We start from the raw sequence: 15,508 nt of genomic DNA on the forward strand, positions 1-15,508 counted from the left end.
CATTTACCCTATTTATACCCTTCATAAGTTTGTATACCTCTGTCCAATTTTCCCTCATTCTCCTGCGCTCCAGGGAGTAAAATTCTGACCTGAGATTCAGATTTAGAAGCATTCAGTGAAATACTGTATGTGGGTTGTCTTAACAACCCACACCAAAGGATATGCTGGGCCAGGCCGCAAGTGTCGCCACACATTCCGGCGGTAACGTAGCTTGCCCACAATGTCCGGAATGACACGAGCAGCAATAGTAAAACAAACCCCTTTCCCGCTCACTCACGCACAGACAGGCGGCTAACCCCAGGGTCTCAAGTCCTTAGCCACAGACTCTCGGACATCAGGTCTCCAACCTCCAGACTTGCAGACTTGACCTTTGGAATCCCTGACTTTGGGCCTCTGTCTCCTGAGTCCTTGATTTCAGGCCTCTACCTCCAGAATCCCTGACTTCGGGCGTCTACCTCAGGCCTCACCGAACTCTGGACTTTGACCTTGAGGTCTCGAAACCCTGAATCACAGAATCACCGAGGTCTGGACTTCAGCCTTCAGCTTTCTAAGGATCAAATATTATTTAATGAACCTGTTCAAACTTGCCCCGTAACTCAGGCCCTCAAGTCCTGGCAACATCCATATAAATCATTCTCTCTGCTCTTTCCATCTTATTAATATGTTTCTTGTAGGGAGGTGACCTGGGTAACCTATGCAGATGTGCTGGTGGGTGACGGGTGACAGGTATCGTTAGTGCCGCAGAGTCCAAGTCAGAATCAGCTCAATATCACTGGTATATGTCATGAAATTTGTTCACACACTACATAGTGATTTTACAGCTATAAGTTATAAGACATATATATTTTAAAAATTAAATTAAACAAGCAGTGCAAAAAGAGATAAAATTAGTGAGGTAAAGTCCATTCAGAAATCTGATGGTGGCGGGGAAGGAGCTGTTCCTGAATTGCTGAGTGTGTGTCTTCAGTCTCCTGCATCTACCCTGACGGTAGCAACAAGAAGGGGGCATGTCCTGGGTGATGGGGGTCCTTCATGATGGACACCACCTTTTTGAGGCATTGCCATTTGAAGATGTCCTCAATGCTGGGGAGGCTGGCAAATGTATTGTCAAAGTATGTACAAAATAAAGGCCAACGTGCGGAAGACGACAAATTGTGCAAATGCAAAAACAATACTGAACGGGAGTCGTAAAGCGTCCTGGGAAGTGAGCCTGTTGGCCGTTAAAGTCAGCTCAGAGTTGTATTGAGTGCAGCCATACGAGACAGAATCCCAACATGGAGATAGTCTGACCATCTCCCCTTCACCCGCTTCCCCCACCGTCCGGGGTGGAGGGGAGCTCAGTACCAACCGGAAACAGCTGCCCCACCCACAGAAATCCAATACCATGACAGCAAGCTGTATGGATCCCTCGGGGACATCGTCACCATCCCTATACCCCAACACCTCACCTTCCCTCCCCCCATCTACAAACCGGGAAAGAGTGTGATGGGGGACACCCCCACCCCCATCCCATCCCCACTTGGCTGGCTGGAGCTCAACTGTCACTCAACATCCGCCACGTTACCTTCTGCCTCCCCCTGCAGTGTGACGGGACGCTCTTCACACAAGTCTGGAGAGGATGTTTCCTCAGGATAGAAGGTCGTCCCTTGAGCCAGGGGGTGGTGAATCTACGGAATTCATTTCCGCAATGGCTGTGGAGGCCTCAGAATAGAGGGACGTCCATTTAGAATGAAGATGGGGAGGAATTTCTTTAGCCAGAGGGTGGGTGAATCTGTGGAATTCATTGCCATAGATGGCTGTGGAGGCCAAGTCATTGGGTTTATTTAAAACGGAGGTTAATAGGTATCTGATTAGTCAGGGTGTGAAAGGTTACGGGGAGAAGGCAGGAGAATGGGGTTGAGAGGGAGAATAGATTAGCTATGGTGGAATGGTGGTGTAGACTCGATGGGCCGAGTGGCCTCATTCTGCCCCTATCTCTTATGGGACTTTCAAGACATACAACAGAGAAGTACGCCCTTCTGCCCATTCAATCTGTACCAACCATTAATCATAGTCATAGTACACTTTATTGATCCTGGGGGAAATTGGTTTTCGTTACAGTTGCTCCCTAAATAATACATAGTAATAGAACCATAAATAGTTAAATAGTAATATGTAAATTATGCCAGCAAATTATGAAATAAGTCCCCCGGCGGCTGTGCCCCTTAACAACAGGTACTCCTGTTTGAGTACTGTTGGGGGGGACAGCTTACCCGGGGGAAGCGACAGTGGCCCTGCCTCCGGCACAGAGTCTGGCCCTGTAGCTCAGAAGGGTAGGGCAAGGAAGAGGAGGGCAGTTGTGATAGGGGACTCGATAGTAAGGGGGTCAGATAGGCGATTCTGTGGACGCAGTCCAGAGACTCGGATGGTAGTTTGCCTCCCTGGTGCCAGGGTCCGGGATATTTCTGATCGTGTCCAAGATATCCTGAAGTGGGAGGGTGAAGAGCCAGAGGTCCTGGTACATATAGGTACCAATGACATAGGTAGGAAAAGGGATGAGGTCCTGAAAGAAGAATATAGGGAGCTAGGAAGGGAGTTGAGAAAAAGGACCGCAAAGGTAGTAATCTCGGGATTACTGCCTGTGCCACGCGACAGTGAGAGTAGGAATGCGATGAGGTGGAGGATAAATGCGTGGCTGAGGGATTGGAGCAGGGGGCAGGGATTCAAGTTTTTGGATCATTGGGACCTCTTTTGGCGCAGGTGTGACCTGTACAAAAAGGACGGGTTACACTTAAATCCTCGGGGGACCAATATCCTGGCAGGGAGATTAGCGGGGGCTACTGAGGTGACTTTAAACTAGAATGGTTGGGGGGTGGGAATCAAATTAAAGCGGCTAGGTGTGAGGAGGTTAGTTCACAACAGAGGGATGGGAACCAGTGCAGAGAGACAGAGGGGTGTAAAGTGAGCGTAGAAGCAAAAAGTACAAAGGGGAAAAGTAAAAGTGGCAGGCCGACAAATCCAGGGCAAGCATTAAAAAGGGCTAAGAGAGTTGTAAAAGAGTGCCTGAAGGCTTTATGTGTCAATGCAAGGAGCATTCGTAATAAGGTGGATGAATTGAAAGTGCAGATTGTTATTAATGATTATGATATAGTTGGGATCACAGAGACATGGCTCCAGGGTGACCAGGGATGGGAGCTCAACGTTCAGGGATATTCAATATTCAGGAGGGATAGACACGAAGGAAGGGGAGGTGGGGTGGCGTTGCTGGTTAAAAAAGAGATTAACGCAATAGAAAGGAAGGACATAAGCCGGGAAGATGTGGAATCGATATGGGTAGAGCTGCGTAACACTAAGGGGCAGAAGACGCTGGTGGGAGTTGTGTACAGGCCACCTAACAGTAGTAGTGAGGTCGGAGATGGTATTAAACAGGAAATTAGAAATGTGTGCAATAAAGGAACAGCAGTTATAATGGGTGACTTCAATCTACATGTAGACTGGGTGAACCAAATTGGTAAAGGTGCTGAGGAAGAGGATTTCTTGGAATGTATGCGGGATGGTTTTTTGAACCAACATGTCGAGGAACCGACTAGAGAGCAGGCTATTCTGGACTGGGTTTTGAGCAATGAGGAAGGGTTAATTAGCGATCTTGTCGTGAGAGGCCCCTTGGGTAAGAGTGACCATAATATGGTGGAATTCTTCATTAACATGGAGAGTGACGTAGTTAATTCAGAAACAAAGGTTCTGAACTTAAAGAGGGGTAACTTTGAAGGTATGAGACATGAATTAGCTAAGATAGACTGGCAAATGACACTTCAAGGATTGACGGTGGATATGCAATGGCAGGCATTTAAAGGTTGCATGGATGAACTACAACAATTGTTCATCCCAGTTTGGCAAAAGAATAAATCAAGGAAGGTAGTGCACCCGTGGCTGACAAGAGAAATTAGGGATAGTATCAATTCCAAAGAAGTAGCATACAAATTAGCCAGAGAAAGTGGCTCACCTGAGGACTGGGAGAAATTCAGAGTTCAGCAGAGGAGGACAAAGGGCTTAATTAGGAAGGGGAAAAAAGATTATGAGAGAAAACTGGCAGAGAACATAAAAACGGACTGTAAAAGCTTTTATAGATATGTAAAAAGGAAAAGACTGATAAAGACAAATGTAGGTCCCCTGCAAACAGAAACAGGTGAATTGATTATGGGGAGCAAGGACATGGCAGACCAATTGAATAATTACTTTGGTTCTGTCTTCACTAAGGAGGACATAAATAATCTTCCAGAAATAGTAAGGGACAGAGGGTCCAGTGAGATGGAGGAACTGAGCGAAATACATGTTAGTAGGGAAGTGGTGTTAGGTAAATTGAAGGGATTGAAGGCAGATAAATCCCCAGGGCCAGATGGTCTGCATCCCAGAGTGCTTAAGGAAGTGGCCCAAGAAATAGTGGATGCATTAGTGATAATTTTTCAAAACTCGTTAGATTCTGGACTAGTTCCTGAGGATTGGAGGGTGGCTAATGTAACCCCACTTTTTAAAAAAGGAGGGAGAGAGAAACCGGGGAATTATAGGCCGGTTAGCCTAACGTCGGTGGTGGGGAAACTGCTGGAGTCAGTTATCAAGGATGTGATAACAGCACATTTGGAAAGCGGTGAAATGATCGGACAAAGTCAGCATGGATTTGTGAAAGGAAAATCATGTCTGACGAATCTCATAGAATTTTTTGAGGATGTAACTAGTAGAGTGGATAGGGGAGAACCAGTGGATGTGGTATATTTGGATTTTCAAAAGGCTTTTGACAAGGTCCCACATAGGAGATTAGTGTGCAAACTTAAAGCACACGGTATTGGGGGTAAGGTATTGGTGTGGGTGGAGAATTGGTTAGCAGACAGGAAGCAAAGAGTGGGAATAAACGGGACCTTTTCAGAATGGCAGGCGGTGACTAGTGGGGTACCGCAAGGCTCAGTGCTGGGACCCCAGTTGTTTACAATATATATTAATGACTTGGATGAGGGAATTAAATGCAGCATCTCCAAGTTTGCGGATGACACGAAGCTGGGTGGCAGTGTTAGCAGTGAGGAGGATGCTAAGAGGATGCAGGGTGACTTGGATAGGTTGGGTGAGTGGGCAAACTCATGGCAGATGCAATTTAATGTGGATAAATGTGAAGTTATCCACTTTGGTGGCAAAAATAGGAAAACAGATTATTATCTGAATGGTGGCCGATTAGGAAAAGGGGAGGTGCAACGAGACCTGGGTGTCATTATACACCAGTCATTGAAAGTGGGCATGCAGGTACAGCAGGCGGTGAAAAAGGCGAACGGTATGCTGGCATTTATAGCGAGAGGATTCGAGTACAGGAGCAGGGAGGTACTACTGCAGTTGTACAAGGCCTTGGTGAGACCACACCTGGAGTATTGTGTGCAGTTTTGGTCCCCTAATCTGAGGAAAGACATCTTTGCCATAGAGGGAGTACAAAGAAGGTTCACCAGATTGATTCCTGGGATGGCAGGTCTTTCATATGAAGAAAGACTGGATGAACTGGGCTTGTACTCGTTGGAATTTAGAAGATTGAGGGGGGATCTGATTGAAACGTATAAGATCCTAAAGGGATTGGACAGGCTAGATGCAGGAAGATTGTTCCCGATGTTGGGGAGGTCTAGAACGAGGGGTCACAGTTTGAGGATAGAGGGGAAGCCTTTTAGGACCGAGGTTAGGAAAAACTTCTTCACACAGAGAGTGGTGAATCTGTGGAATTCTCTGCCACAGCAAACTGTTGAGGCCAGTTCATTAGCTATGTTTAAAAGGAAGTTAGATATGGCCCTTGTGGCTACAGGGGTCAGGGGGTATGGAGGGAAGGCTGGGTTCTGAGTTGGATGATCAGCCATGATCATAATAAATGGCGGTGCAGGCTCGAAGGGCCGAATGGCCTACTCCTGCACCTATTTTCTATGTTTCTATGTTTCTATGTAAGTCCAGGACCAGCCTACTGGCTCAGGATGTCTGACCCTCCAAGGGAGGAGTTGTAAAGTTTGATGGCCACAGGCAGGAATGACTTCCTATGACGCTCTGTGCTGCATCTCGGTGGAATGAGTCTCTGGCTGAATGTACTCCTGTGCCCAACCAGTACATTATGTAGTGGATGGGAGACATTGTCCAAGATGGCATGCAACTTGGACAGCATCCTCTTTTCAGACACCACCGTGAGAGAGCCCAGTTCCATCCCCACAACATCACTGGCCTTACGAATGAGTTTGTTGATTCAGTTAACCATCCATTTAGAAAAATCCCACATTACCTCACAGTGTTTTAAACTCCCTCCCCAATCCCATCAATTTCGGGGCTCAGGAGGAGCTCACAAGGAAATTTCACACAGACAGTGCTGGTAGCCGGGATCGAATCCCGGGACAGAGAAACTACTGGACAGAATGCTCCCCCCAATACCAGTGCAGTGTTCAGCTCTAGGGGACGCACCATGGTTACTGGCAGGAGAGGCACAGGGGGACAATGATGGGGGGACAGGGACAGAAGGAGGGGTGGGATGCAAGGAGGGGAGAGGGGGAAGAGAGAATGTAGCAAGAGAGGGTAGAGGAGGGGTATGGCAGATGGGGGATAGAGAGGGGGTTGGGAGGGGGGAATGCGGGAGAGGAAGAAGGGTGGAAAGGGGTAGAACCTCCCAAATCCCTCTAACCCCTGCCTTCTCTAACCCCAACGCACTCTTGACCTCAGGACTTTGGTCTGACCCTGGCCTCTCTAAACCCTGATCCCTCTAATCCTTGACCCTTCTAATCCCTGACCTCTTGGAGTTGCTGTCCCTGCATGGAGCACCAACACAGGCTGTGTACAAGAAGGGCCAGAGTCGCCTCTACTTCCTGAGAAGACTGAAGTCCTTTGGAGTATGCTGGCCTCTCCTTCACATGTTCTACCAGTCTGTTGTTGCCAGTACAATCTGCTTTGTGGTGTGTGCTGGGGTAATGGCATCAACATGGGTGATGCCAACAGGCTCAATAAACTGATTAGAAAGGTTGGCTCTGTTATAGGAGTCAAATTGGACACACTTAAGGCTGTGATAGAACAAAGGACCCAATGGAAAACCCTGGCAATTCTGGACAATGTTTCTCACCCTCTGCATGCCACCTTGGCTGTACAGAGGAGCACTTTTAGTAATAGACGAAGACAACTGTGATGCTCCAAAGAGCACTATATGAGGTCATTCTTACCCTCGATCACTAGGCTCTATAATGAGTCAACCTATAGCTGGGGAAGTGATGGCCCCTCCTGTTAGAGTGTTTGAGATAACATATTTTATTCTTTCTTACTCCTCTTCTAATGTGAGTACTTGTAATGCTACTGTGACTCTGTAATTTCCTTTGGGATCAATATCTATCTAACCTATCTATCCCCCAGGCACTCTGACCCCTGACCTCTTTATTCTCCCCGCCAGTAAAACTCCGCTTGACCTCCGGAGCTCCGACTCTGCCCACAACTGCAGCTTCCACTCTGACCCACGCCAGCCAGACGACCTCTGACCCCTGACCTCCGAAGGGCTCCACCCAATCGCCCTCCCCGCTCCCCTTCTGCCAGATCAGTGGGCGGGGCCTTCCCGGTCGCCGGGGCAACGCCGGCTGACGCTGCTCTCGGGAATGTTCCACCGGCGGGAACAGCAAGGGCGGGGGGGGGGAGCGCGGGTAGCGTGGATGAGAGGGCAGAGGGGAGAGTGATTGAGGGAGGGAGGAGGGGAGAGGGGAGAGTGATTGAGGGAGGGAGGAGGGCAGAGGGGAGAGTGATTGAGGGAGGGAGGAGGGGAGAGGGGAGAGTGATGAGGGAGGGAGGAGGGCAGAGGGGAGAGTGATTGAGGGAGGGAGGAGGGCAGAGGGGAGAGTGATGAGGGAGGGAGGAGGGGAGAGGGGAGAGTGATTGAGGGAGGGAGGAGGGCAGAGCGGAGAGTGATGAGGGAGGGAGGAGGGCAGAGGGGAGAGTGATTGAGGGAGGGAGGAGGGGAGAGGGGAGAGTGATTGAGGGAGGGAGGAGGGAGAGGGGAGAGTGATTGAGGGAGGGAGGAGGGGAGAGGGGAGAGTGATGAGGGAGGGAGGAGGGCAGAGGGGAGAGTGATTGAGGGAGGGAGGAGGGCAGAGGGGAGAGTGATTGAGGGAGGGAGGAGGGCAGAGGGGAGAGTGATTGAGGGAGGGAGGAGGGCAGAGGGGAGAGTGATTGAGGGAGGGAGGAGGGCAGAGGGGAGAGTGATGAGGGAGGGAGGAGGGGAGAGGGGAGAGTGATTGAGGGAGGGAGGAGGGCAGAGGGGAGAGTGATTGAGGGAGGGAGGAGGGCAGAGGGGAGAGTGATTGAGGGAGGGAGGAGGGCAGAGCGGAGAGTGATGAGGGAGGGAGGAGGGCAGAGGGGAGAGTGATTGAGGGAGGGAGGAGGGCAGAGGGGAGAGTGATTGAGGGAGGGAGGAGGGCAGAGGGGAGAGTGATGAGGGAGGGAGGAGGGGAGAGGGGAGAGTGATTGAGGGAGGGAGGAGGGCAGAGGGGAGAGTGATTGAGGGAGGGAGGAGGGCAGAGGGGAGAGTGATGAGGGAGGGAGGAGGGGAGAGGGGAGAGTGATTGAGGGAGGGAGGAGGGCAGAGGGGAGAGTGATGAGGGAGGGAGGAGGGCAGAGGGGAGAGTGATTGAGGGAGGGAGGAGGGCAGAGCGGAGAGTGATGAGGGAGGGAGGAGGGCAGAGGGGAGAGTGATTGAGGGAGGGAGGAGGGCAGAGGGGAGAGTGATGAGGGAGGGAGGAGGGCAGAGGGGAGAGTGATGAGGGAGGGAGGAGGGGAGAGGGGAGAGTGATTGAGGCAGGGAGGAGGGCAGAGCGGAGAGTGATGAGGGAGGGAGGAGGGGAGAGGGGAGAGTGATTGAGGGAGGGAGGAGGGCAGAGCGGAGAGTGATGAGGGAGGGAGGAGGGGAGAGGGGAGAGTGATGAGGGAGGGAGGAGGGGAGAGGGGAGAGTGATTGAGGGAGGGAGGAGGGCAGAGGGGAGAGTGATTGAGGGAGGGAGGAGGGCAGAGCGGAGAGTGATGAGGGAGGGAGGAGGGCAGAGGGGAGAGTGATTGAGGGAGGGAGGAGGGCAGAGGGGAGAGTGATGAGGGAGGGAGGAGGGGAGAGGGGAGAGTGATTGAGGGAGGGAGGAGGGCAGAGGGGAGAGTGATTGAGGGAGGGAGGAGGGCAGAGCGGAGAGTGATGAGGGAGGGAGGAGGGCAGAGGGGAGAGTGATTGAGGGAGGGAGGAGGGCAGAGGGGAGAGTGATGAGGGAGGGAGGAGGGCAGAGGGGAGAGTGATTGAGGGAGGGAGGAGGGCAGAGGGGAGAGTGATGAGGGAGGGAGGAGGGGAGAGGGGAGAGTGATTGAGGGAGGGAGGAGGGCAGAGGGGAGAGTGATGAGGGAGGGAGGAGGGGAGAGGGGAGAGTGATTGAGGGAGGGAGGAGGGCAGAGCGGAGAGTGATGAGGGAGGGAGGAGGGCAGAGGGGAGAGTGATTGAGGGAGGGAGGAGGGCAGAGGGGAGAGTGATGAGGGAGGGAGGAGGGGAGAGGGGAGAGTGATTGAGGGAGGGAGGAGGGCAGAGGGGAGAGTGATGAGGGAGGGAGGAGGGCAGAGGGGAGAGTGATGAGGGAGGGAGGAGGGGAGAGGGGAGAGTGATTGAGGGAGGGAGGAGGGCAGAGGGGAGAGTGATGAGGGAGGGAGGAGGGCAGAGGGGAGAGTGATTGAGGGAGGGAGGAGGGCAGAGCGGAGAGTGATGAGGGAGGGAGGAGGGCAGAGGGGAGAGTGATTGAGGGAGGGAGGAGGGCAGAGGGGAGAGTGATTGAGGGAGGGAGGAGGGCAGAGGGGAGAGTGATGAGGGAGGGAGGAGGGCAGAGGGGAGAGTGATTGAGGGAGGGAGGAGGGCAGAGGGGAGAGTGATGAGGGAGGGAGGAGGGGAGAGGGGAGAGTGATTGAGGGAGGGAGGAGGGCAGAGCGGAGAGTGATGAGGGAGGGAGGAGGGGAGAGGGGAGAGTGATTGAGGGAGGGAGGAGGGCAGAGGGGAGAGTGATGAGGGAGGGAGGAGGGGAGAGGGGAGAGTGATTGAGGGAGGGAGGAGGGCAGAGGGGAGAGTGATGAGGGAGGGAGGAGGGGAGAGGGGAGAGTGATTGAGGGAGGGAGGAGGGCAGAGGGGAGAGTGATGAGGGAGGGAGGAGGGCAGAGGGGAGAGTGATGAGGGAGGGAGGAGGGGAGAGGGGAGAGTGATTGAGGGAGGGAGGAGGGCAGAGGGGAGAGTGATGAGGGAGGGAGGAGGGCAGAGGGGAGAGTGATTGAGGGAGGGAGGAGGGCAGAGGGGAGAGTGATGAGGGAGGGAGGAGGGCAGAGGGGAGAGTGATGAGGGAGGGAGGAGGGCAGAGGGGAGAGTGATTGAGGGAGGGAGGAGGGCAGAGGGGAGAGTGATGAGGGAGGGAGGAGGGGAGAGGGGAGAGTGATTGAGGGAGGGAGGAGGGCAGAGCGGAGAGTGATGAGGGAGGGAGGAGGGGAGAGGGGAGAGTGATTGAGGGAGGGAGGAGGGCAGAGGGGAGAGTGATGAGGGAGGGAGGAGGGGAGAGGGGAGAGTGATTGAGGGAGGGAGGAGGGCAGAGGGGAGAGTGATGAGGGAGGGAGGAGGGGAGAGGGGAGAGTGATTGAGGGAGGGAGGAGGGCAGAGGGGAGAGTGATGAGGGAGGGAGGAGGGCAGAGGGGAGAGTGATGAGGGAGGGAGGAGGGGAGAGGGGAGAGTGATTGAGGGAGGGAGGAGGGCAGAGGGGAGAGTGATGAGGGAGGGAGGAGGGCAGAGGGGAGAGTGATTGAGGGAGGGAGGAGGGCAGAGGGGAGAGTGATGAGGGAGGGAGGAGGGCAGAGGGGAGAGTGATTGAGGGAGGGAGGAGGGCAGAGGGGAGAGTGATGAGGGAGGGAGGAGGGGAGAGGGGAGAGTGATTGAGGGAGGGAGGAGGGCAGAGGGGAGAGTGATGAGGGAGGGAGGAGGGGAGAGGGGAGAGTGATTGAGGGAGGGAGGAGGGCAGAGGGGAGAGTGATGAGGGAGGGAGGAGGGGAGAGGGGAGAGTGATGAGGGAGGGAGGAGGGGAGAGGGGAGAGTGATTGAGGGAGGGAGGAGGGCAGAGGGGAGAGTGATGAGGGAGGGAGGAGGGGAGAGGGGAGAGTGATGAGGGAGGGAGGAGGGGAGAGGGGAGAGTGATGAGGGAGGAGGGCAAAGGGGAGAGTGATTGAGGGAGGGAGGAGGGCAGAGGGGAGAGTGATGAGGGAGGGAGGAGGGGAGAGGGGAGAGTGATGAGGGAGGGAGGAGGGGAGAGGGGAGAGTGATGAGGGAGGGAGGAGGGCAGAGGGGAGAGTGATGAGGGAGGGAGGAGGGGAGAGGGGAGAGTGATGAGGGAGGGAGGAGGGGAGAGGGGAGAGTGATGAGGGAGGAGGGCAAAGGGGAGAGTGATGAGGGAGGGAGGAGGGGAGAGGGGAGAGTGATGAGGGAGGGAGGAGGGGAGAGTGATGAGGGAAGGAGGAGGGGAGGGGGAGAGTGATGAGGGAGAGGGGAGAGTGATGAGGGATGGAGGAGGGGAGAGTGATGAGGGAGGGAGGAGGGGAGAGGGGAGAGTGATGAGGGAGGGAGGAGGGGAGAGTGATGAGGGAGGGAGAGGGGAGATTGATGAGGGAGGGAAGAGGGGAGAGTAATGAGGGAAGGAGGAGGGGAGAGGGGAGGGACAGTAATGAGGGAGGGAGGGGGAGAGTGATGAGGGAAGGAAAGGGGAGAGTGATGAGGGAGGGGGAGGGGAGAGGTGAGAGTGATGTGGGAGGGAAGAGGGGAGAGTGATGAGGGAGGGAGGAGGGGAGAGTGATGAGGGAGGGGAGGGGGAGAGTGATGAGGGAGGGAGGAGGGGAGAGGGTAGAGTGATGAAGGAAGGAGAGGGGAGAGTGATGAGGGAGGGAGGAGGGGAGAGTGATGAGGGAGGGAGGAGGGGAGAGGGGAGAGTGATGAGGGAGGGAGGAGGGGAGAGTGAAGAGGGAGGGAGGAGGGGAGAGGGGAGAGTGATGAAGGAAGGAGAGGGGAGAGTGATGAGGGAGGGAGGGGAGAGGGGAGAGTGATGAGGGAGGGAGGAGGGGAGAGTGATGAGGGAGGGGAGAGGGGAGAGTGATGAGGGATGGAGGAGGGGAGAGTGATGAGGGAGGGAGGAGGGGAGAGTGATGAGGGAGGGAGGAGGGGAGGGGAGAGTGATGAGGGAGGGAGGAGGGGAGAGTGATGAGGGAGGAGGGGAGAGTGATGAGGGAAGGAGGAGGGGAGAGTGATGAGGGATGGAGGAGGGGAGAGGGGAGCGTGATGAGGGAGGGGAGAGGGGAGAGTGATGAGGGAGGGAGGAGGGGGGAGTGATGAGAGAGGGAGGAGGGGAGAGTGATGAGGGAGGGAGAGGGGAGAGTGATGAGGGAGGGAGGAGTGATGAGGGAGGGAGAGGGGAGAGTGATGAGGGAGGGAAGAGGGGAGAGTAATGAGGGAGGGAGGAGGGGAGAGGGGAGGGACAGTAATGAGGGAGGGAGGGGGAGAGTGATGAGGGAGGGAAAGGGGAGAGTGTTGAGGGAGGGAGGGGGAGAGGGGAGAGTGATGAGGGAGAGAGAGAGGAGTGTGATGAGGAAGGGGAGAGCGATGAGGGAGGGAGAGGGGAGTGTGATGAGGGAGGGGGAGGGGAGAGGTGAGAGTGATGAGGGAGGGAAGAGGGCAGAGGGGAGAGTGATGAGGGAGGAGGAGGGGAGAGGAAAGAGGGGGTGGAAGGGAAGAAGGGAGAGAGGCTTGGGAGGACAACGAAGAGCGAATGGGAGGAAAAGGGGAGAAGGGAGGGGAATGGCTGGAAAGAGGGGAGGGGGATGAGAGGAACGGGAAGAGGGTGGGAAGGAAGAAGGGAGAGAGGAATGGGAGGAAAAAGGGGAGAGAGAGATGAGAAGATGAGGGAGGGGTGATTGGAGGGAAGAAGTGGGGGAATGAGGAGGGGTTGGTTAGGAAGGGAGAATGAGAGGGAAGAGGAAAGAAGGGGGAAAGTGAAAGAGGGGTGGAGAAAGGGTGAGGGAGAATGGAGTAGGAGGGGTGGGAAGAGGGTGACTGAGAGGAGGGGAGAGGGTAGGAGAGGTGAGGTGGATTGAGAGGGTTTAGGAAAGAGAGGACGGAGAAGGCAATAGGAGGGTAGTGGGAGTGGGACGGTGTGCTGGGGAGGGTGACTAAGAGGAGGGAGGGCTGTAGGGGTGAGGGAAGGGAAAGACATTTACTGGCCGTGGTCTCACCAGCACAGCTCAGTCCCTGCCTGGGTTTTGGTGTATGGCACGATGTGGGATGTCATGTACCCTCACTCCCCCTCCTTTCACACTTGCAGGTGTGTGGGGAAGATCTCCACACCTGGTTGGATCTCCAAGTCCCACAGAATCTAGGGAAAAGCAGGAGCCCTGCACCTCACTACCCCGGGTTTGCGAGATTCCCGCAGGACAGGTAGAAGCCGTGGAGGAAATTGTGAACACCAGAGATGGTCAGCCCGAGGCTTCAACGTCGAAGTCCCAAGAACATCCTGAGGTTGATACCCAGAGGGCAAAACCGAAGTCGGCAAGTCCAGGGATTGATTGCTGAAAGTCAAGTCCGGAGGTCTGAATCTGAGAGTCCGGGGCCAAGGACTGGAGGCCCAGAGGTGGTCTGGCTCTGTCAGAGGGTGGGAAGGGGCTTGTTTTGCTGCTGTTGGCTTGTTTCATCGTTGCTGTGGCCTGTGCTGGTCTACTGGACATTGTTACGCTGGCACTACAAACATGGTGACACTTGCCGGCTGCCCCCAGGCTGTGCTTCACGAAAACAACACACTTCACCGACTGTTTCTGTGTACATGGGGTGAAGAAATCTGAATCTGAGATGCTGCAAATCCAGAGCATCACACACATGCAAAATGCTGGAGGAACTCAGCAGATCAGGCAGCATCGATGGAAATGAATAAACAGTCGACGTTTTGGGCTGAGACCCTCATACTTGCCCCTAAAACACAAGCGATTCTGCAGATGCTGGAAATTGCACGCGTACACACACACACAAATGCACACACACAGACATACACATGCACACAGGTAAATACACACATGCACACACACACACACATTGGGAATATGGGATACACACACAGATAGATACATACACAAACACACACACATTGGGAATATGGGAAATGCTAGAGTAAATCAGAGGGTCAGGCAGCATCTCTGGGAGAGGAAGGGATTGAGTCCGCACTTGGAAAATCCTGCCCTACCCCTGCACATTCTCCGTGTGGGCTCTCCCCGTGCGATGGTGCGAATGTGGGAGAGAGCGAGGGGAAGCTGAGACTGTGGTACCCAGACCATCGCTGCTCGCATCCTTGCAGTCGCGGAGCAGACGGACTCTGACTCACTCCCTCTCTCCCTCTCTCTCTCTCTCTCTGACTCTCACTCTCACTCTATCCTCTCTGTTTCTCTCTCTCTCTGTCTCTTTCCATCTCTCTATCTCTCTCTGCCCCTCTTTCTCCCTCTCCTCCTCTCTCTCCCTCGCTCCTGCCTCATCCTCCTCTCCTCCAGGTAAACCACCTCCCTCTTTATCCTGTCCAGCCGTGTCGGGTTTCCCGGTTCCGATCGCTTTCGGTCCCATCCTGGGACTCGCTGCCTCCGGAACTCACTCGCTCTCTCCGGCTCCTGTAGCCATTTTGTTGGGGTGCATCTTCGAGTGCTCATCGCGGAGGGGGCTCGGAGACCCCGGCAGGAATCGGCATCGCGGGCCTGTGAGTCCCGGGATGCGGAGGCTGTTCGCCGGGAGGCCGGGAGCCGGGAGAACGGGCTTTGACACAGCGGGCTGTGGAAATGACCTTGTCGGTCCCGGTCGTCCGCCTCCCGGGGGCTTTCTACAGACAGGATTCATTTTTATTTTTCTGCAGCGGGAGGAAAGGCGGGTGTTACCGGCGGAATTTTTTGACATTGGATGAGTGCGATGCAAAGGCTTTGAGGGACATTCGGTGCTTCAGGGGAGATGGGGGGAGGAGTTCCTGTTGCACCTGGTTTCCGCGATTGTGTTTTTTTTTAGCAATTCCTCTTGTCCCCTCATCCGTGATTTCGAAGGGCATCTTGTGTCTGTGGCGCTGTGACTCAGGGCTATGATGGCAGGCTTTTCAGTCTTGTTTGTCAGCGAGAGAGAGAGTAAGTGTGTGAGATGGAATCTGACTGTGTTTGAGCCTGTGTATGTGTGTGTCTGTCTGTCTGTGTTTGTGCCTGTGTATGTGTGTGTCTGTATCTCTGTGTGTCTGTGTGTGTGTGTCTGTATCTCTGTGTGTCTGTGTGTTTGTGCGTGTGTGTGTGTGTGTGTGTGTGTGTGTGTGTGTGTGTGTGTGTTTGAGACAGAGAGAGAGATGGAATTTGGCTATGTGTTGTATGTGCCTGTCTGTGTGAGAGACAGGTAGAGATAGATAGAAAGAGAGAGATGGAATCTGGCGATGTGAGAGAGAAGAGA

At 54.3% G+C, this 15,508-nt stretch overlaps 1 protein-coding gene across 7 annotated transcripts in view; it reads left to right on the top strand.

The window, feature by feature from the left end:
- Positions 1 to 13,278: 13,278 nt before the first annotated feature.
- The window catches only part of LOC134343001 (synaptic vesicle glycoprotein 2A-like), a 65,017-nt gene continuing 62,787 nt past the window's right edge, over positions 13,279 to 15,508 (top strand). Inside the window, exon 1 of one of the 7 annotated variants that reach the window (XM_063041787.1) lies at positions 13,279 to 13,639. In XM_063041787.1, the coding sequence (XP_062897857.1) occupies positions 13,524 to 13,639 (116 nt within the window). In that variant the 5' untranslated portion in view covers positions 13,279 to 13,523. Of the gene's footprint in view, positions 13,640 to 14,085; positions 14,107 to 14,281; positions 14,587 to 14,611; positions 14,787 to 14,830; positions 14,951 to 15,056; positions 15,199 to 15,508 lie in introns of those variants that run through there. The other 6 variants (XM_063041788.1, XM_063041793.1, XM_063041789.1 and 3 more) reach the window with 6 other exon arrangements.

Source organism: Mobula hypostoma, chromosome 2 (genome assembly GCF_963921235.1).
Source record: "Mobula hypostoma chromosome 2, sMobHyp1.1, whole genome shotgun sequence".
Classification (NCBI taxonomy): Eukaryota; Metazoa; Chordata; class Chondrichthyes; order Myliobatiformes; family Myliobatidae; genus Mobula; species Mobula hypostoma.